The following is a 20,474-nucleotide window of genomic DNA, read 5'->3' as shown; positions in this document are numbered from 1 at the left end:
CCAATTGCAGGTGTTCAGCAAAGAGCTGCCATGTGGGGAAGGAGAGGAGCGACCAGGCAATGGTCTTTTAGGGCATGGACCGTAATTTATGATAGATTTGCACAGGCCCTAGCACAGTGGGGCCCAACTTGGCTGTGGCTGTTGGGTGCTACTGCATTATAAACGCAAACGCTGGACACCCTAGGGCAGGGATGGGCAATTGGTGGCATAGGAGCTGCATCCAGCCTGCCAGGTCATTTTATTTGGCCCGCCACAGTCCAGGTTGGGGCAGGTGATCTGGCACCGCTAGGGCCAGCAAGGGGGCAGGGCGAGGAATGAGCCCTGCCCAAAGGGGGACACGTATGGCATGTGACACTGTGGCGAGATCCAACGGGCCAGCGCAGGAAGCTGTGCCCGGTCCTGTGGGAAGGAGCTGCTGCTGCAGGATTTGCACAGGGCATCTTGGTCACCAAATCCACTCCCCCGGGGCAAGACCCGACCTCCCCTCCCCCCCCCATCACATCACCTCACCTGGAGGCAAGACCCAACTATCCCAACCCGCCAAAGGGTTTTAGTGGATTTTTGTGGCCCTCTGCTACCTTAAAGTGGCCCATCCCTGCCCTAGGGAATGGGAATGGACTGGATGAGTCGCTACAGTTGGGTCCTTCCACCGCTCACTCTGTGAGCCTAGGCTATAATTCTGAGGGGGACCCTGAGCACACCCTGGAGGTCTCACCTGCAGCCCGGTGGCTGCACAGCATGCACTGGGTGGGTAGCTGAGCTGACTTGTCTCAGGGAGGAGCTGCAGCTCGGTCATACCCAGCAAGAGACCATCATGCAGGGAGCGTGGTGTTCTTTACATTAAAACAATGAGAGCTTGAGGTTAACAGCACCCGCGCCTGCAGACGGCAGCTGGCCACTATCTGATCTCCCTCTCCCCGGTCAGTCTCTGCAGTCACCCCCTACATTCTGCCACAAAGACAGCTGTGAAGGAGGCAGAGCTAGTGAAGAGGCAGGTCTAGGTGCGGAGGGACACCAGCAGGAGGCGCTGCAGACAACACGCTCCGAGAACGAAGGCTCCAACCCAGGCGGAATGGCTACACTGCTCCTTTTAGCAAAGTCCATTGACCCAGACTCGGAGACTTGCTACTGCAGGGCTTCCTGGTACCCCTAGTCTCCCTCTCCTCTCTATCAGACAGCAGCTCCCAGAATGCGGGTTCTCTCTGGCTGGCCACAGGCCTCTGTTTGCTCTCCATCCCAGAGGATCTGATTTAGGCATGTGACCTGACTGCTCATTTTCTGCACTTGGGGCATGAATTAAGCATCACAGGTGGGCACTGCAGCTGTTTCCCCTTAAAGGGCCAGTCACCCTGTTACAGTGGCCATGTAAATACCATTGATGGATATAACAAATGGGCAAGTTCCTGGTATCCTCCCAGTCCTTTCACAGGCAGAATTCCCATCACCTTCAGGGTGATTTTTAACTTGAGTAAGGGCTTATCCCATCATGGGAGCGCAGATGCTTTAATGGCGACTCGCAGCAATACTGTCCCAAGAGGCCCTGCCGGGGTAACCCAGTCATGGAGAGGGACGCACACAGAAGGAGCTCTCCATAAGAGCTTCATTTCTGCTGCCCTAGCAATGGCTGTGCCTGGGTAGCAGCAGAGGCTCTCCGAGATTCCCCCCACATCAGCTTCCTCTCTCTGCTGCAGTTTCTCCCAGTGACCCACATGCCAGGGCTTCGTCAGGCATTTTCAAGTTCAGTGTTCTGTAGCTAAGCCTCAGCGCCATGAAACTGGGAGCAATTCCTCACACAAGAAGCAGAGAAGAAACAGGCCCCAAGAACTACCTTCCCAGTGAACAGGAACTGGTGCAAGAGAGAAGAGCAGCTAATGAGGGTATGTGCATTTCCATCAGACCATTTCATCGGGCAGCAATAGATCATGATTTAGTTGGGGATCGGTCCTGCTTTGAGCAGGGGGTTGGACTAGATGACCTCCTGAGGTCTCTTCCAACCCTGATATTCTATGATTCTATGTATCTGACCAGCCTGGGACATTACAGCAAACTGCCCCTGACCCCCACAGCAGCCACATTCATTGCAGTTACAGCACCAAGCACACAGTCAGCCCGTAACCATAAATATACAAGAAATATAAAAGGAAAGCGCCAGCCCTGGAGAGCTTACAGTCTAATGCAGGGGTGAGGGGTATGTGTGGCGGGGTCACTCCCTAGCCCGTGCACACCCTCATGGCAAGCCATGCTGCATCCTCCTCCTCAGCTCTAGCATCCCCTGTCCACAGCCTTCTCAGCCTGCCTGGTCTGTCCCATCTCACAGCCCAGCCCTCCAGCCAGGCGGACCTCCCGGCCTTGCTGGCCCAATCTGTGGCTCTGTTAAGACATGCCCACATTATGCCCCTGCCCATATTAGAGAAATCTCCACTGGTGTAACTAACCTGGGCGGTTTGCTTTTGTAAATTACGAGGTTAAGCCTGGTTCAGACAGGGCTGGGGTTGGTTAATTTCAGCTGAGCCTCACTTTCTTGCCAGCCTGGATTTGAGCCGACAGGTTAGTGAAAGGGAGAGCCAGGGCATTCGCCTGACTTGTGCTCGGTGCTGCAGGGAACCAAGAAAGTAGATTTTAAAACAAAAATCTCCTAGCTGGACCCCTTCCCAGTCCCCTACAGCTGGGCAGCTAACCCCAGGCCAGCCAGGGGAAGGAGTAAAGGGGAGCCGAAATCAAGCGAACTCCACGTTCAGTCCTGTAGTAAGGGCTTCAGCCGTGGAGGCACAGTGCCCCCTGCCCCATTGGGGCACATGGCCCTGTCTCATCCCACCCCACCTTCCATCCATGCGGCTCTCCTCACTGCGAACCTGCCTCCTCGGCCCTGCCCACTTCATTAGCCGTCTTTCCCCGCATCACAGGCTGTGCTACCTACTACAGAGCAGCAAGAAAGAAGACACGTGGCTAAAAACAAGCCCTGGCTAATCTGCTGCTCTCACCAAAGTGCGCCTGGCTTTAGCAAACTATTTAAATCGCCTCCACAAACTTCTTTTCCTCGCCTGCAGATTATAGTGATCTCAGCCCAAGAATATGATTCCTTCCAAGGACGTGCTCAACTGAGACATAATGACATTGGCTTGGTGTGCGACAGAATGTAGTAAGAAGAGCATGGAATGGATTTTATTAACATTACTGAGCTGCTTGTCAATGATTTTGTGACTAAACTCGCCTGGGTGCATATACAGATAGATAGAGATAGATAGATGTTGAATTCTCTGGACATTTTGTTTAGTGACATTTTTGACTCCTTTTGAGTGCTTAAACAGCAACATTAGCCATTTTTCAAGGTTTGTACAGTGACTTCCTGCTATGTGGAGTTGGCAACCCTGCCTGGTTTCTTGGCATGATCCCTGACCTGCTGTGTGACCTTGGGCAAAACCCTTCTCCTCTCCAGGCCTCAGTTCCCCGCGACGCGTATCTGTTTAGGCTGTGCGCCAGAGACTGTCTCTCACTGTATGTGCTTACAGCACCTAGCACGACTCATAGATTCTAAGGACAGAAGGGACCACTGTGACCTCCCTGCAGAACACTTAGCCCTTCCCTGAACTAACACTTGCTTGAACTGGAGCAGATCTTTTAGAAAAACATCTGGTCTTGATTTTAAAAATTGCCACTGATGGAGAAGCCACCGTAATCCTAATAAATAATAAATACCTATTTCCTGTATAGCACTTTGCATTGAACAGCTCAAGGCATGTCACAATCTTTAATGTATTTATCTTCACAACACCTGTGTCAGGCAGGGAAGCATTATTATCCCCATTGCACAGAGAGGCTAAGGGCCTTCCCCAAGGTCACGCAGGACACCATGGCTCTCAGTACATTGCTCCAATGGTTAGTTACTTCACTGCTAAATCATACACCTTTGTTACAGTCTGAATTTGTCTAGCTTCAACTTCCAGACATTGTCTCTCTTGGACAGGAATAAAGACCGAGGTTTTGCCTGGGTTGGGATTAAAAATGAGTGAATCCAGAGGATCGGACATGGTTGCCGTCCAAAAACTTAATACCAGCCCAGGGTTATTGGAATCTTGGCCCAGTTTTAAGAATCTTTTGGCAAACCTGAGTCGAGTTTCAAGTTTGAAACCATAGTAAAGCTTTCGGTAACTCTAGGCTTCAATTTTTTTATTTTTAATAAAGAATGATTGTAATGTAGAGCATCAGGATACACGCTGTTCGATATCACAGGTGGGAGGTTGTATTTAATTTTGTTGTGACTCTTTCATGAGAGAGATACCTGAGCCATTTCTGGAAGTTGGATAAATATGAATTAAGGCAGCTTTTTACATCCATAGATGTTCTCTCCATCAGTTGGCAAAGAATTCCAAACGGTGTTTAGGGCTATTTACCCAGGCAGATCTCTGGGGCCGTTCCAGCCTGTGGGCTGGTAACACCCAAGTCAATATTCGGCATTCAGATGAGATGGGAAGGGACAAGGACCTATCATCAGGGCAGGGATGCTGGTCTCAGTGTGCTGGACAAATTCCAGGTTGGGGAATTATATCCTGCCTCCCTAAACTGATCCATTGCTTTATGGCCTCTAGGGTGGACGCTCTACATGGCCACCTTAACTCCATGTGGAAGCTGACGCAGAATGCAGCAGTCAGCTTGCTACGTGGAGTACTTGCCATTATAGAGTCACAGAGTTCCAGGCCAGAAGGGAGCACCAGATCATCCAGTCTGACTCCCTGTGTAGCACAGGCCACCTGCACACTGACACAACGAAAGAAATGAGACCAAGGTATTACGGCCCCCAGGAAACCAGACTATGATGTGCCACAGGCAGGGAACAGAAGGCCCCTACGAGGGCAGAGAACTGATTAAGTGAGATATGCCCAGATAATCCTGGCAAGTGACCTGCACCCACACACTACAGAGGAAGGTTAAAACCCCCATGGTTACCGCCAATCTGACCCAGGGGAAAACTCTTTCCTGACCCTATATATGGTGATCAGTTAGACCCTTAGCATGTGAGCAAGAACCAACCATCCATGATCAGCAATGGCTGCATGTTGGTTTCTGAGTGGAGTGCAAGGTGGTGTTGTTGACCTACGAAGTCTGGGATCTCAAAGGCAGGGTGATCTAACGGATGGAGCACTGGACTGGGACTCGGGAGACCTCAGTGCTATCCAGCTCTGCCACTGGCCTGCTGGGTGACCTTAGGCAAGTCACTTCCCCTCTCTGTGCCTCAGTTTCCCCATCCACTGTGAGGATAATGATGCTAACATCCTTTGTAGAGTGCTTTGGGAGCTACAGCTGGAACGTGCTAGATAAGAGCTAGGGATTATTAAGAAGTGAGAGAGGCTCTAGAACTTTGCCACGCTGCTGCCCCCGTTGTGAACGTTGGACATGACCAAGTTGGTTGAAAAGAGGGTATGCGCTTCTGACAGTGCGTTTTCCATGAGCATCTATTGACTTAGGAATTCCCTCCTCCCTCCCCCCGGAGAAATTCCCTGTCTGAAATAGTCCCAGCCTGACCCTTGGGGCATGCTGCAGACTCCATCTTTCTGAATGATATTTGGGCGCTGTTGCAGTGTGGCCTCTTCTTGGGAGTCCAGGTTGTGGAGATTTTGGTTATGTTTCCTTCTGCCTGGCCAGTTTCCATGTAGAGGGGCTTGTTGCTGTTTTAATATCCTGGGTTTGTATTTAATGGACTGTAAAATGGCTACAGACTGCCACATGCCACACCTGACGTGGCTGCATTTTAGTGGTGATCAAAATAATTCCTCTGGTTCTTCAGTCTTTCAAGGCTCTAGGAAAGAGCAATGTCCGTGCAAGGTGCCATGATGCACCGCCAGACGGCATAGGAAAGAGCTTTGAAGACAAGTTGCTGCATATTCAGTGGCTGATTTTCGTTTACTAGTTGTGCATTGACCGACGTCCAATCTCAATATAGAAGCAATGATCTGATCAAGTTGAGGGAGACTCACTTCCCACATTTCCTCTTTTTAACAAAAAAAACAAAGCCATTTTTGGAGCCTGACTTCTAAGAAGGATCTCAATTGGATCCATCTTTCTTTTTTCCCTCTCTCCTGCAATTTCAAAAAGGGCTGTAGTTAATGCTCTTAGACTATGTCTACACTATAGCCGGATCCATGCTCCAGCGATTGACGTACCGGAAGTTGATTTAGTGGGTTTAGTGAAGCCCCACCGAATCGACCGCAGATCGCTGTCTGGTCAACCCAAGTACTCCACCCCAAACGAGAGGGGCAAGTGATAGACACCGCAGTAAGTCGACCTAAGCTATGTCCACTCCAGCTGTGTTATTCACGTAGTTGGAGTAGCGTAACTTAGTGTAGACGTAGCCTCAGATTGGTAAGAAGAGAGACGTAGGTTGGTTGGCTGACAACTTGTGTGGCAAGTCACAGCCCAGACCGAGCACTTGGGGCTGAGCTGTATACCCCTGAAATGGGGGTTTATAATGGAAATGCTGCCACACTATTAACTACAGAGCCAGGGTTGGAACAAAGCTACATAGGCCCCAGATCGACCCAATGTAAGAGAGCCCTGGGCCTTTGTTCCAGACCTGACTTTTGTTTTGTGCTCTTGGAGACCAGGAGAGAGAGGGGATTCTTTCAAACATGGTGAGGAGGTTCCAAATCTACTGGGTTCCGTCATACATTGACACTAATCATGTCACACATCAGCCCTAGCATGTGCTTCTCTAAGCCAGCCAGCCACCTATCGGCTCGATACGAGGGGATGGATGGTTCAGCCGTTAGAGCAGTAGCATAGTACATAGGAGACCTACTGCTGTGCCACAGACTTCCCATGTGACCTTGTGCAAGTCACTTAGCTCCATTTGTAAAATGAGATAATAGCACTTCCCTATGTCCCAGGGTGTTACGTGGATAAATATGGTAATAGACTGTGAGGTGCTCGGACACTACGGTATTGGGGGCCACATAAGTACCATAGAACAGTAGACTAGCCCACTGCTGCATGTTACAACAGCCCACGGGCCTGCTTAGGGCTATAGATCTGAACTTCTGGAAAGGCTTTGAGTCACCTTGCTGCTGTAGCTGGCCCAGACAGGCTAACCTGGGAGGCTGACAGGCTAGGTCTTGCTATGCAGGATGGCACCTAGTAAATCTCTGTATGAGATCTTGCCAGGTTGTTGACATGGTGTGGCAGGGTCTCCGAGGCGCATCCTGGACTGTGAACTCACTGAGTCCTCCAAAGCCACCACCCTGGGCTGTCTCTCATGCTGTGATACTCACAGGCCCTGCACTCACACAGCCATCCACTGGCAGGGACACACCCAACTGAGCTGCATGAATGGTCCCGCAGCCACTCATGACCCCACAATGGGGAGGCTCCAGCCAATTCCCCCCCGCCAGCTCCCCAGTCTTGCACCCCAGAACTGTACTGGTTTGCACTGGTCAGGAGCCTGGCCAGTGTAAGTTCATTACCTAGTTCGCCACTTCGTCAAAGGAAAGTGGGCCGGTGTCAGCCTTTGTAACATGAGCAGATTTCCCAACATTAAAAGTAAATTTATTAACGACAGAGAGAGATTTGACGTGATTGCAAGTGGTAGGCATAAAGATCAGAGATAGTTAAGAAAATAAAGAAGAAAATAAAAAGGTAACACGCATTCTAAATCCTAAACATTTAGTCTAAGCAAGAGTTGAACGAAACAACTGACGGAGGGTACAAGCAGGTTACAGTTTCTTAATACACAGGCTGGGAACCCCCAGCCTGGGACCAAACTCCCCCCGTTCAAAGTCTTTGTCCTCCAGACCGTCTTCCGGGTGTTGAGTTGGGTGGAGGCGGGGAAAAGGCTCTCTTTTTATACCTTCTTCCAGCTGCCAAAAAGGTCCTCGCTGTGACATGGGGGTCAGGCAGTCTCCATTGCTCAAGCCGTCTCCATTGTGTACGTGCCTTCTCTGAGAAGCCTCTGGAAGAGTGAATTGTGCGTTGATGAGCCATTAACGACCAGCTGGCTATTGATGGCTACCCCTTTGTTGTAACGGAAAGGCTGGCTGTGGGTGTTCCCAACCTCGCACCACGTTTCAGGATCACATATAGCAATACCTCAATACCTTTGCACACAGTGGCAGCATACATAATCCAACAGGATATTCTTCTTCAACAAATCAAGCCTTACAAAATGAGACCTCACAAGGCATCCTTTGTACAAACACAGCATATTCATATCACAGTGGTGAACTGAAACCCGGGACTAGAGGAACCTTGCTGTCCCTTCTAACCCTGCCGTTAGATGCAAAAGTGTGACACCCCACATGCTGTGTGCTGGGCAGGGGGACGGGGTGTGGCAGGGCTTTAGCTGTCACTGGGGTGTGATGGGCAGGAGGGGATGGGATGAGACAGGGTGAGGTTAAACTGAGGCATGTGTTGGAGCAAAGTGTTGCCTGGAGGTGCACCAGATGTGATGCTTTCAGTTAGCAGCGGCTGTGTCTATTGGTCTGCTTTCGGCCCAGCCCATCCGAGTTCTGCCTGTCTTCCCATAATGAGACAAGAGCCTGGCTACAACAGCCTCACACTTCAGACCTGCATCTCAAATGTTGTGCCAGGGGCCCATATCCAGTTCTCTCCTGATACTGTAAGCAAGCCCCGGCCCTTTGGCCCAAGTTCTGGGCCTATTTTGGAAGGCTTGAGCACCAGTAACGCCAGTCTGCCCTCGCAGGAGTGAATAATGCCAGAGGGAAATCCAGAGAAGAGACCCTGCCTGAATCTGTGCTGCTCTCTCCTGAGCCTGCTCCCTGCCCCTGCTGAGTTACTGACTCCCAAGCTGAGTTTAAGGGAGAGTAGCTGAAGAGCCACCTTCCTGCCTCTGCTCAGGGGTCAGGGAAGTGTGGCAAGGGAATGCCATAGACACACAGAGCTCCTCCTGTTCGATGGACTGGGGTTGGATAATAAGGCAATCTGGGACCACAGGCACACTATGGTACCAGGCCCTCCATGGCTGTATCCCCAGAACGCTGTGCCCTGGCCCAGCCCCGGCTGGGAGTGGAGGTGGCAGGGGGGCCTCCACTCCCAGAGCGGCAAGAGAAGCGGTATGGAGCCCCGTTGTCTCCACCAAGAGCAGCGGGGTAGGCTGTGGGGGCATTCAGGACATACTTCAGCAGCCCGGTGAAACCAGTTAGATATGTGGGCTAGGCCAGCTGCATTCTATTCCTCCTGTTACATCCAGCCCTCTGCCAAATCGGGTTTGCCGGGTTGCCCTGGAGCAAAAGGTCTTGGAGATAGCCCCCTTTTGAGAAATAAGGGGCAGTTTCCCCACTCCAAGCAATTGTCGTAGACTCTCTGCAGACTCAGGCAGACATCACTGAGTTGGTTACACTTGGGCCATGTTTTCAAGCTTTTTTTTCCAACCACAAAGGCTAGAAATTCATTTTGGTTTTTTTTCTGAATGTTTAAATTCTGATGTAATCACATGACTCCAGGAGCTGGGCCTCTCCACACAGGCCTTAATCCGGCACTGCCTTACGCCCATCACTGGCTCAACCACTATTAACCATATGTTTGTTTTCCTTGCAGGAAATGGCTACATTGAAGGCAAGGAGCTGGAAAACTTCTTCCAGGAGCTGGAAAGTGCTAGGAAGGGTGCTGGAGTGGTAAGAAAAATACATTTCCTTTCCTCTTCCTGCTGTTCTTCCTCCTCTTCTTTGTTCCCTCCTTTCCTGTTCTTCTCCTGACCTGAGTCTCCTGCACAGCTCAGTGTTGCCTCATTCCCTATGAGGGTTGCAACGAAGAGCCATTCTCAGGGAGCTGGAATCTCTGCCCATCACCTGCAAGTTTTAGGGGCCATGCCCAGTAGTGACAAGCAAATTTCAAAAGGACTCAGGGGCTTGGGTCTGACTTGAGATTGGCGTGGGATCCCAGTCCTGGCTCCAAACAGCGTTGCCAACTCCCGTGACTTTATTGTGTCTTGCAATATTTGATGTTTTACTTAAAGCCCCAGCTACTGGAGTCAAGTGATTACATGAGAATCTGTTGCAGCCCCAGTGCCCCAGCTACCGGAAGGGGGTGTGTGTGAAAGGTTCCGTAGGTGGTGTACTCCCCTTTGCATCACTTTTGACCCCGCTGGCCCAGTATAGAGCTAGAGGTGCAGTGCTGCAAGGAGCAGGGTGGTCGCTCACTCTTCTGCGTCACCACTGATGTTAAGGCCCCAGCAGCTCGCAGTGCCATATTGCAGTTGACATTGGAAATTCAGGTCGTGGCTACTTGTGGTTAGTAAAGAACAGTTTTAAAATGGTCAATACGAATACGTTTCTAGCCCTCAGGCTTTGCGAAGAGCAGCTTGAGAATGTGACACGAGGACAACCTTAAGGTTCCAATATCAGCAGGCAAATAAAAATCACCCCAAATGGGTTATTTTTTCCAAAAACTCGTGATTTCTAAGCCAGTCTCCTGATTTTGGAGGGGGCTGACTTGTGATTTTTAAACATCTGGGGTGGGTTCAGGCGCCAGGCCTCGCTGGCTAAGGACCAGGCTGAAATCCATTCAAGCCTCAGTCAGCTGAGAGAGCCACTGCTGAGCAACTCAGGGTGTTTGCTACTTTCAGACCCTAGCTACCAGCTCTGCAGTGTGAGCCCAGTCCCTGCTAGTCCAGACTGGACCCTGAAGCCACTTGTCCTGCGTGACAGCACAGAGCCCTGCCACCGAGCCAGCTCTTATCTCCTTCCTTATGAAACTTTTATTCTAGCCCTAACATCCACGGATGGGTTTTGGGAGGGGGTGTGTGGAAGGGGTGATCCCTAAAGAGCCTCATTTATTCCTCTCATTTTCTGCTCCCCTCCTCCCCAATATCACCCTCATATTCTGGGTCATGGTGCCGTCTCTCTGGCCAAGGCAAGCCAGAGACGAGCTCAGCCCCCTTTCTCACACCAGTGTGAGAGTGAACTAGGCTCGCCCGCTGCCATGTGATCATCAGGCTGGCACAGGTGGCACTGAGCTGGCAGCCTGCTGGCAGATGTCTGTGCAATATTCATTGGAGCATATGCAAGGCTGCAGATGGAACTGACAGCATAAATTATGGAATCACTGGAAACACGATCTCCACTTCTTCCAAACAGCCTTGGAGAGCAGGGCCTCACTGCCTCGGAGGGGCTGTGGCATAACCAGACTGCTGCTTTGATTGTTCTTTCCTTCTGGGGCTGTGCTCCCTTTACAGGGGGTTGGATGTAAGCGCTGAGAGGGCAGCAAACTAGCTCCCCTTTGTGCTGCTGTCCCCTCCACACAGTTTGGGGTCCCCATCAGCCAAGGTTTGCTCACTCAGGCCAAGCCATTTGACATGGCGTGAGCGCAGACACATATTGTGTGTATGTGCCTATTCCTTAGCGGATCCATTGCCCATCATCCCCTGCTGACCAAACACTGCTCAGCCCCAATCATTACACTGCCCCCTGCTGGCCAGTCAAAACCCCTTGCCTAACCAAGGCCCAGGTGGCCTTTTCTACTGCTTTGGCTGTGCAAAGGCCAGAAGGTAAGAAGGCATGGCAAACCCATGCTGCTTTAAAGAGGGACCCACCCATCCGATTATTCACATACGGAAGAACTGGCCCAAACAAAAGTCAATACAATTTTAATAGCACCTGGCATTTGAGGATCTCCAGCCACTGTGTGTATGGAGATTAATTAAGCTGTACAGCAATCCTAAAAGAGAAATAGGATTAGCCCCATTTTTAACAATAGGGAAACTGAGGCACAAGGAAGGTGAAGAGACTTGCTTAAGGCCACAGAGCAAGTCAGTGACTGAATCAGGAACAGTATTCAGGAGCACTAGCACCTAGTTCCCGCTCCTCTAACCACTGGACTGCACTTCCTCTGCTGAGCAGTTGTTTAGCATCTAATTTGGTCTTTTCTAATGGCTGAGACACTCTAGCAACAAAGCCTCATAACTCGTGATCTTTTCTCTTCTTTTCAGAGAATAAATGACAAGCCAACTAAGGAAGAGAGTTCTGAAAAGAGGGTGACCATTAAAGTCCAATCTGCTGCTTGGGGAAAGGCTGGGTTATTGTTTTCCAGCTCCTATGACTTGCAATCTGAGTAGAGCTGGATGTGGGTAGTTTGATTGTCTTTGTCCCCTGGTACACACAATATTCTGCTTGCCCATGTCATAAGTGTCTCCAGTATCTGGCCCTCCAGGCTTGGTCTCAGCCCCAAGGTGATGTTTGTTTAGGAAAGTTTCTGCAAAATCTACTTTGCCATTTTTGAGTCATTAACAACATTGCCAACCCCGCAAAAATCACAGGCCAGCGCCCCCCCAATCACAAAAATAATAGATCTGGGGTCTTTATATTTGTCGCTGGAGCCTTTAGGGGGGTCACATTTTCCAGCTTTTCTCCACACACCCAAGGGCTCAAATCCTACTTTTTTTTAAATGCAAGCTGTAATTCTCCTATTATCACATGACTCCAGGAGCTGGGGCTTGAAGAGAAAACACCAAACAGTGTGAGCCTCACAATAAATCACAAGAGTTGGCAATGTTGAGTTAACGTTGGAGTCAACAGGAGCTTTAGACAGAGTTGCCTTAGCAAAAGTTATATTAATAAAACCTGACCCTGCAACCTCTCCCCGCCCAGAGGATCCCCAATGCCATTAAAAGGACTGCTCTGGGTAGTGAGTGTTACGCTCACTAGTAAGGGTTTGCAGCCTTTACAGAGTAATCTGTAAAGCTGGCTGTCATAACCATACAGCTAAGCGTAGCCTAGAATTCCTCCTCACCTGTAAGGAGTGAAGTAGTTCAAATAACCTGGTTGGCACCTGACCAAAAGGACCAATGGGGAAAGAAGATACTTTCAAATCTGGGGTGGGGGGGAAGGCTTTTGTTTTTTGTGTGTTCTCTTGGGAAGCAGAGAAACATCAGGTCAGAAAACTTCTTCTCCTATAAACCATCCTAAAAGTCTCTCATATTACAAAAATTGTAAGTAAAAGCCAGGCAAGGTGTGTTAGATTATCTTTTGTTTTTTGCTTGTGAATTTTTCCTTTGCTGGAGGGAGGTTTATTCCTGTTTTTTGTAATTTTGAAACTAAGCCAAGAGGAGGTTCTGCTGTGTTTTTGAATCTTGTGTTACGCTGTAAAGTTATTTTCCATCCTGATTTTACAGAGGTGATTTTTATTTTTAAATAAAATCCTTCTTTTAAGAACCTGACTGATTTCTCTATTGTCATAAGACCCAAGGGTTTGGGTCTGTGATCACTTTGTAACCAACTGGTTAGGATATTATTCTCAAGCCTCCCCAGGAAAGGGGGTGAAGGGGTTTGGGGGGATATTTTGTGGGAATAGGAACTCCAAGTGATCCTTTCCCTGATTCTTTGTTAAATCACTTGGTGGTGGCAGTGTACTGTCCAAGGGCAAAGAATTTTTGTGCCTTGGGAAAGTTTTAACCTAAACGGGTAGAAATAAGCTTAGGGGGTCTTTCATCCAGGTCCCCACATCTGAACTGCCTAGAGTTCAGAGTGGGGAGGGAACCCTGACACTGGCATTAGCTGGCCAGGGATACATGGGCAGCTCCCTTTCCTGGTTTGATGTGAGGCTGGGTTGTTACTCACCTCAAACTCATTTAGATTAGTGTTCCCTGAAAGCTGCCAGTCTGCTCTCTTGGATTAGATGGGAGTACTCTCGGGGTCAAGGCACTGGCCTCAGTGCAGCAAATCTGATTCAGATCCTAGCTCTGCCCTTGCCTCCCTGAGTCTCCCTCAGTCTCACTGTGCCTCAGCTTCTTAGCCGGGAATGAGACTAATTCTTCTTGTCTAGTTACATTGTAAACTCTTCCAGGCAGGGTCTGTCTGTGTGTGTGTGTACAGTGCCTAGCGCAATGGGGCGCGTAGGCACAATTGCAATAATCATTTAACCCAAATGCGTTGAGGTAGGATATTCCGTTGGCTCTCCTGCCTGGGGCTAAGAGAGAAAGGGACTCCTTGCTGATGTACTGGCTTGTTCGACATCCAAGCAGCGTCCTTCCCATTTGCTGTTCGCTCTCATCATTTCATGGCTCGAAGCCAACGCACTGACCAGACGCAGTGCGGGAGGCACAGAGGCCCTGCTGGAGTGCAAGAGGGACAAACCTTCTCGCTTTGTTCACAGGACTCTAAGAATGGCAACTTTGCAGAGAAGATGAAGGAGTTCATGCAGAAGTATGACAAGAATGCAGATGGCAGAATTGAAATGGCAGAGGTGAGTGGTGCTAGCGCGAGCATCGCACCCGCAAGCTGCTCTCATCAGTACTACTGTGCTCAGGGGGAAATCCTGGCCCCACTGAAGTCAGTGAGAGACTTGTCATTGGCTTCATTGGGACCAGGGTGTCCCACCTATGCTGGGGGATTAGATTCTAGCATGGACACATGGATCCTCTTGCACTCCAGAGGTGGGGAGTGTGAATCCTGCCGCATGTTGCATTAGGCTGCCTTGTCAAAGCAGCCTCAGGGAGTCAGGTGTCCAGATCCCATTGGATTTCCATGAGATCTGAGCACCTGATTCCCTTAGGCACCTTTGAAAATGCAGCTCCCCGCCCCACCCCAGCTCACCTCTGCCTCCTCCCATGAGCACGCCTTCCCTGCTTCTCCTCCCAGCACTTGCCGCCACGAAACAGCTGTTTCACGGTGTAACAGGCTGTGGGAGGGAGCGGGGAGTAGCGGGAACGTGGCGTGCTCAGGGGAGGAGGCACGGAAGAGGTGGGGATTTGGGGAAGGAGTCCAATAGGGGCAGGGAGGGGGCAGAGTTGGGGTGGGGACTTTGGGGAAGGGGTTGGAATGGGGGAAGGGCAGAGGTGGAGTTGGGTTGAGGGCAGGGGAGCATGAGCACCCACCGGCGCCAGGAGAAGTTGGCACCTATGCAACAGGGACAAGTGCAGAGTCCTCCACTTAGGACGGAAGAATCCCATGCACCGCTACAGACTAGGGACCGAGTGGCTAGGCAGCAGTTCTGCAAAAAAGGACCTAGGGGTTATGGCGGACAAGAAGCTGGATATGAGTCAACAGTGTGCCCTTGTTGCGAAGAAGGCCAATGGCATTTTGGGCTGTATAAGTAGGGGCATTGCCAGCAGATCGAGGGACATGATCGTTCCCCTCTATTTGACGTTGGTGAGGCCTCATCTGGAGTACTGTGTCCAGTTTTGGGGCCCACACTACAAGAAGGATGTGGAAAAATTGGGAAGAGTCCAGTGGAGGGCAACAGAAATTATTAGGGGTCTGGAACACATGACTTATGAGGAGAGGCTGAGGGAACTGGGATTGTTTAGTCTACAGAAGAGAAGAGTGAGGGGGGATTTGATAGCTGCTTTCAACTATCTGAAAGGGGGTTCCAAAGAGGATGGATCTAGACTGTTCTCAGTGGTACCAGATGGCAGAACAAGGAGTAATGGTCTCAAGTAGCAGTGGGGGAGGTTTAGGTTGGATATTTGGTAAAACTTTTTCATTAGGAGGGTGGTGAAGCACTGGAATGCGTTACCTAGGGAGGTGGTGGAATCTCTTTCATTAGAGGTTTTTAAGATCAGTCTTGACAAAGCCCTGGCTGGGATGATTTAGTTGGGGATCAGTCCTGCTTTGAGCAGGGGGTTGGACTAGATGACCTCCTGAGGTCCCTTCCAACCCTAATATTCTATGAATCCAATAGCCATGGGAGAAACATCTTCTGAACCCCTGGCAACTAATGTGGCTGCCTTGTGTCCTGATGCATGAGCGGATGCTCATTATGGATTGTTATCCCAGCTAGTGTAACAGCTGCTGATGTTCCCACTATTCATATACATGTTTAATTCCTCCTTCTATCCCACTAACATATTGTGGCAGTGAGTTCCACTGGCTAGCTATGCATTGCATAAAACAGAATTTCCCTGTAGAAGTTGTTGAACAGCTGTAGAAGTTGTTGATTTACATTTCATTGTCTGCCCCTTTGCTCCCAAGTTATGAGATTGGATAAATGGGAACCCTCCTCTCTCCCAGTAATTATTTTATATTCCCCCTCATTCGTCTCCTCGCTAAAGAAAAGCATCTTAATCTTTTTAATTTATCTTCATATAGTCTCTACAGGCTTCTAATCATTTCTGCTGCCTTTTCCTGGACCATTTCTATTTCTGTTCTATCAGAGTGACAAGAACTGAACCCAGGAGGCCTGGTTCTCACTGCTGCAGGAAATTATTAAATCCAAGAGCTTAGTGGGATGTAGAAAAGGATTAGACATTGATAGGAACAATAAAAATGGCGTAGCTAGAATAAGGTTTGAGAAGGGCTATAAACTCTTACATCAACTGTCAGGTCAAAGACGAAGCTGATCTTTCAGGACCAGTGGTATAAACTCATACCTGGGATGAGGTATCAGAGTTGTATCTATTTTGCATGAGTGTTGAAATATGAGAGAGAACTGTGTGGCATATTTTTTAATGAGGCAGTAGTCCCAGACTACGGTCTGCAGAGCACTTCATGGTGACAAGTGGGGGGTTGGCTGGTCATGCGGATTTGGCTTCTCCGTGTTTCCAGCTGCTGCGCTGCATTAAAATAAGATAGAAATACACTCAACACTAATATTGCCTGCCCAGGTAAGTGTGATCTGCACTCTGGGTAGTAAGGAATCTCAACCTGTTGCCCTCTAGTGGCTGATCTACATAATAGCAGGCTCTTACACTGATCATCATAATCCCCATTTGACAGATGGGGAAACAGAGGCACAACGCAGCAAAGTGACTTGCGCAACGTCACCCACCAGGCCAGTGACAGAGCTGGGAATATAATCAAGGTCTCCTGATTCCCAGTTCAGTGCTCTGTCTGCTAGACCACACTGCGTCCCTTAAAAGGTGTACGAGTCTGCGAATGCTGACTTCTCTAGCTCAAGTGGTGGAAGCTCATTGCAAGTGGGGGAATGGTCCCACTATTGTGAGGACCTTTCCTGGCTTCTGCACTACCCCAGTGGAATCAGATAGCGAGAAGACCTGAGTCCTCGCTCCCACTTCCTTTACCCAGAAACCTGCCTGACCTTAAGGACAGTTCTTCCACGCTCCCATGTGGCAGAGTGCTTGTTACCCCCAATAAAGCTGGGCCCAGGATTCCTGGGAGGTTTAACCCTAGTCTTGTCATGGTCACGTAGGCCAAGGGGTAGGGGTATTCTCTCTGCACCAGCCACAGCCCTAGCCCACTGATCATTACTCATACTAAACCAAATACAATTTACTAAACAGCAACTAAGAAAAATAAGGGAAAATGGAAAAGGTTAAAGGAACAAGGACACCCCCGCCCCCCCCCCCCGTCCATGGGCCTGGGGGCACCACACACAGCCGGCTCTGAGCCTAGCAATGTGTCCCCTCGCTGGGCCCTCTGCCCATAGCCCCCTTGCTCTCCCCAGCCGCTCACCACTCTCTTCTCCGGTGTTGCTCGTGGCATGACGGATGCCTGCTGTCCCAGCTCGGCCCTGGCTCCTGTCGGCACGCCTGGTCTGCACTGCACCAGCTCCAGCTCCAGCCCAGCTTTGACTCCATGCTGCTGCTGCTCTGCCTCCAGCTCAGCTCAGGCTGCTGCTCTCCTTAGCTCTGCCCTACTGTGACCCAGGCAGCTCCACCTCCCAGGGAGGACAGGACCCCAGGCTCCTGACTCCCTCACTGGCTCACCTGCCCTTTCAACTGGGCGGCTTCGGAGTGTCGGCCTCTCCCCATTGGCCCTGGGGACTGACAGTCTCTTGATGCCTGACTAATCTAATCGCCTTTTATGATGAGATTACTGGTTCTGTGGATGAAGGGAAAGCAGTGGATGTTTTGTTTCTTGACTTTAGCAAAGCTTTTGACACGGTCTCCCACAGCATTCTTGTCAGCAAGTTAAGGAAGTATGGGCTGGATGAATGCACTATAAGGTGGGTAGAAAGCTGGCTAGATTGTCGGGCTCAACGGGTAGTGATCAATGGCTCCATGTCTAGTTGGCAGCCGGTGTCAAGTGGAGTGCCCCAGGGGTCGGTCCTGGGGCCGGTTTTGTTCAATATCTTCATAAATGATCTGGAGGATGGTGTGGATTGCACTCTCAGCAAATTTGCGGATGATACTAAACTGGGAGGAGTGGTAGATACGCTGGAGGGGAGGGATAGGATACAGAAGGACCTAGACAAATTGGAGGATTGGGCCAAAAGAAATCTGATGAGGTTCAATAAGGATAAGTGCAGGGTCCTGCACTTAGGACGGAAGAACCCAATGCACCGCTACAGACTAGGGACCGAATGGCTAGGCAGCAGTTCTGCGGAAAAGGACCTAGGGGTGACAGTGGACGAGAAGCTGGATATGAGTCAGCAGTGTGCCCTTGTTGCCAAGAAGGCCAATGGCATTTTGGGATGTATAAGTAGGGGCATAGCGAGCAGATCGAGGGACGTGATCGTTCCCCTCTATTCGACACTGGTGAGGCCTCATCTGGAGTACTGTGTCCAGTTTTGGGCCCCACACTACAAGAAGGATGTGGATAAATTGGAAAGAGTCCAGCGAAGGGCAACAAAAATGATTAGGGGTCTAGAGCACATGACTTATGAGGAGAGGCTGAGGGAGCTGGGATTGTTTAGTCTGCAGAAGAGAAGAATGAGGGGGGATTTGATAGCTGCTTTCAACTACCTGAAAGGGGGTTCCAAAGAGGATGGCTCTAGACTGTTCTCAATGGTAGCAGATGACAGAACGAGGAGTAATGGTCTCAAGTTGCAATGGGGGAGGTTTAGATTGGATATTAGGAAAAACTTTTTCACTAAGAGGGTGGTGAAACACTGGAATGCGTTACCTAGGGAGGTGGTAGAATCTCCTTCCTTAGAGGTTTTTAAGGTCAGGCTTGACAAAGCCCTGGCTGGGATGATTTAACTGGGACTTGGTCCTGCTTTGCGCAGGGGGTTGGACTAGATGACCTTCTGGGGTCCCTTCCAACCCTGATATTCTATGATTCTATGATTCTATGATCCTGATTTCTCTTTGGCCCTTCCCCTTTCTTTCGATAGTGGGTGGGACCCAGAGTGTAGAAAATGGTGTCTGCTGCTGGTGCATCTGTATCCTCTCCGCTCGAGACGCACAGAGATGGGGGAGTGCTGTGCTGAAGGGAGGAGGGCACAAGAGACAGAACAGGCAGGCAGGAGAAAAGGGGAGAGGGAATAACAGAAAGCAGCAGGAGCTGCAGGGAGAGAGAGGAGGAGGAGCCTCTTATGACCCTCTCTAGCCCCCCAGGAGCCTGGACTGATTAGCCCCAGCTTCTCAGGGAGCTTCCTGTGTCCTGCTGCTTCCCTGGACCCACTTGAGGAGAACAGGCCGTCAACTGGAGTAGTAGGAGCCAGTTAGGCCCTAAGACGCTGGTATCTTCCCTCACTCAGGCCCTGCTACCAGCCTGCTTATTTCTCCCCTTCAACTGAGTTTTGAGAGCCACTCTAGCTGGCACAGCATATGGACAGCAGCCATGAGTGAAAGAAGAAAACGCCCCTCTGGGGCAGCATTCAGAAAAAGAAAGAAAGCAAAGGAAGCTTTTCTACCTAAGCAGGAAGAAGCTCTCCTGAGATACATAGACACAAATGTTCACGGTGAGCCTTCCGGCCCCAGTGAGGATGTGAGTGGTGAGGAGATGCCTGATCTTCCAGTCAGAGTGCAGGTGACCTGGCAGCTGCTGCAGCATCCATATCTCCATCTCAAGTGGATGTAGCCATGCACATTCCTGAAGAAAAGTGAAGATCAAAGAAGAGTGTGGTGGAGGTGCAAGAAACAGCTGCTGCTGAGTTTAGTTCCTTGAGTCCAGAGGATCCAGGACTGTGGACCCACTTGAGCAGTAGCCTGAGGGACTTCCTTGTACTGCATGGGCCACAGCAAGTGAAAAACTTCATGTTCCCCAAAGACAATGAAAATATAAGTTTCCATCCAACACGTTACTGGCGTGAAATCCCCAATGGTGACAAAGTGGAGAGGCCATGGCTTATGTACTCAAAACCCAGGATGCTACGTACTGGTTTTGTTGCAAACTCTTCCAGTCTAATGTTCCAGCCACATTGGGTTCTGCAGGAACAAAGGACTGGAAAAATCTGGCTAGAAATCTGGCATGCCATGAGAAGGCAGCAAATCACCAAAGAGCATTCCACAGGTGGAAAGAGCTGGAGATGAGACTAAGGTTAAAGGCCACCATGGATGATCAGCATCAAGAGAAGATTGCGTCAGTCTTTTTACTGGCAAAATGTTCTGAAAAGGCTCATTGCCATTGTGACAAAGCTTGCGACCCAAACCCTAGCACTGCATGGCACTGCAGATCAGCTGTATGTGCCAAACAATGGAAACTTCCTTAAAACTGTGGAGCTGTTGGCTGAGTTTGATGCTGTTCTCCAGGAGCATCTAAGAAGAGTCACCACCCAAGTCGTGGTACACACACCACTACCTTGGAAAAACAATTCAAAATGAGACCATACAGTTACTGGCAACAAAAAAGTCAAACAGAAGATTGTGGCAGATCTGAAGTCAGCACGATATTACTCTGTTATTCTGGACG

The 20,474-nt window shown here is 50.0% G+C and overlaps 1 protein-coding gene across 1 annotated transcript in view; it reads left to right on the top strand.

The window, feature by feature from the left end:
- CALB2 (calbindin 2) overlaps window positions 1-20,474 on the top strand; it is a 64,243-nt gene that overhangs the window by 21,630 nt on the left and 22,139 nt on the right. The window contains exons 2-3 of the mRNA XM_007052701.3: window positions 9,544-9,620; window positions 14,095-14,184. Coding sequence (XP_007052763.1) covers window positions 9,544-9,620; window positions 14,095-14,184 — 167 coding nt within the window. The remainder of the gene's footprint in view (window positions 1-9,543; window positions 9,621-14,094; window positions 14,185-20,474) is intronic.

The sequence above is a fragment of the Chelonia mydas genome, chromosome 12 (assembly GCF_015237465.2).
Source record: "Chelonia mydas isolate rCheMyd1 chromosome 12, rCheMyd1.pri.v2, whole genome shotgun sequence".
NCBI classification, from domain to species: Eukaryota; Metazoa; Chordata; order Testudines; family Cheloniidae; genus Chelonia; species Chelonia mydas.
Note: the sequence above shows the minus strand (reverse complement) of the source record. Positions and strands in the feature narration are given on the sequence as shown.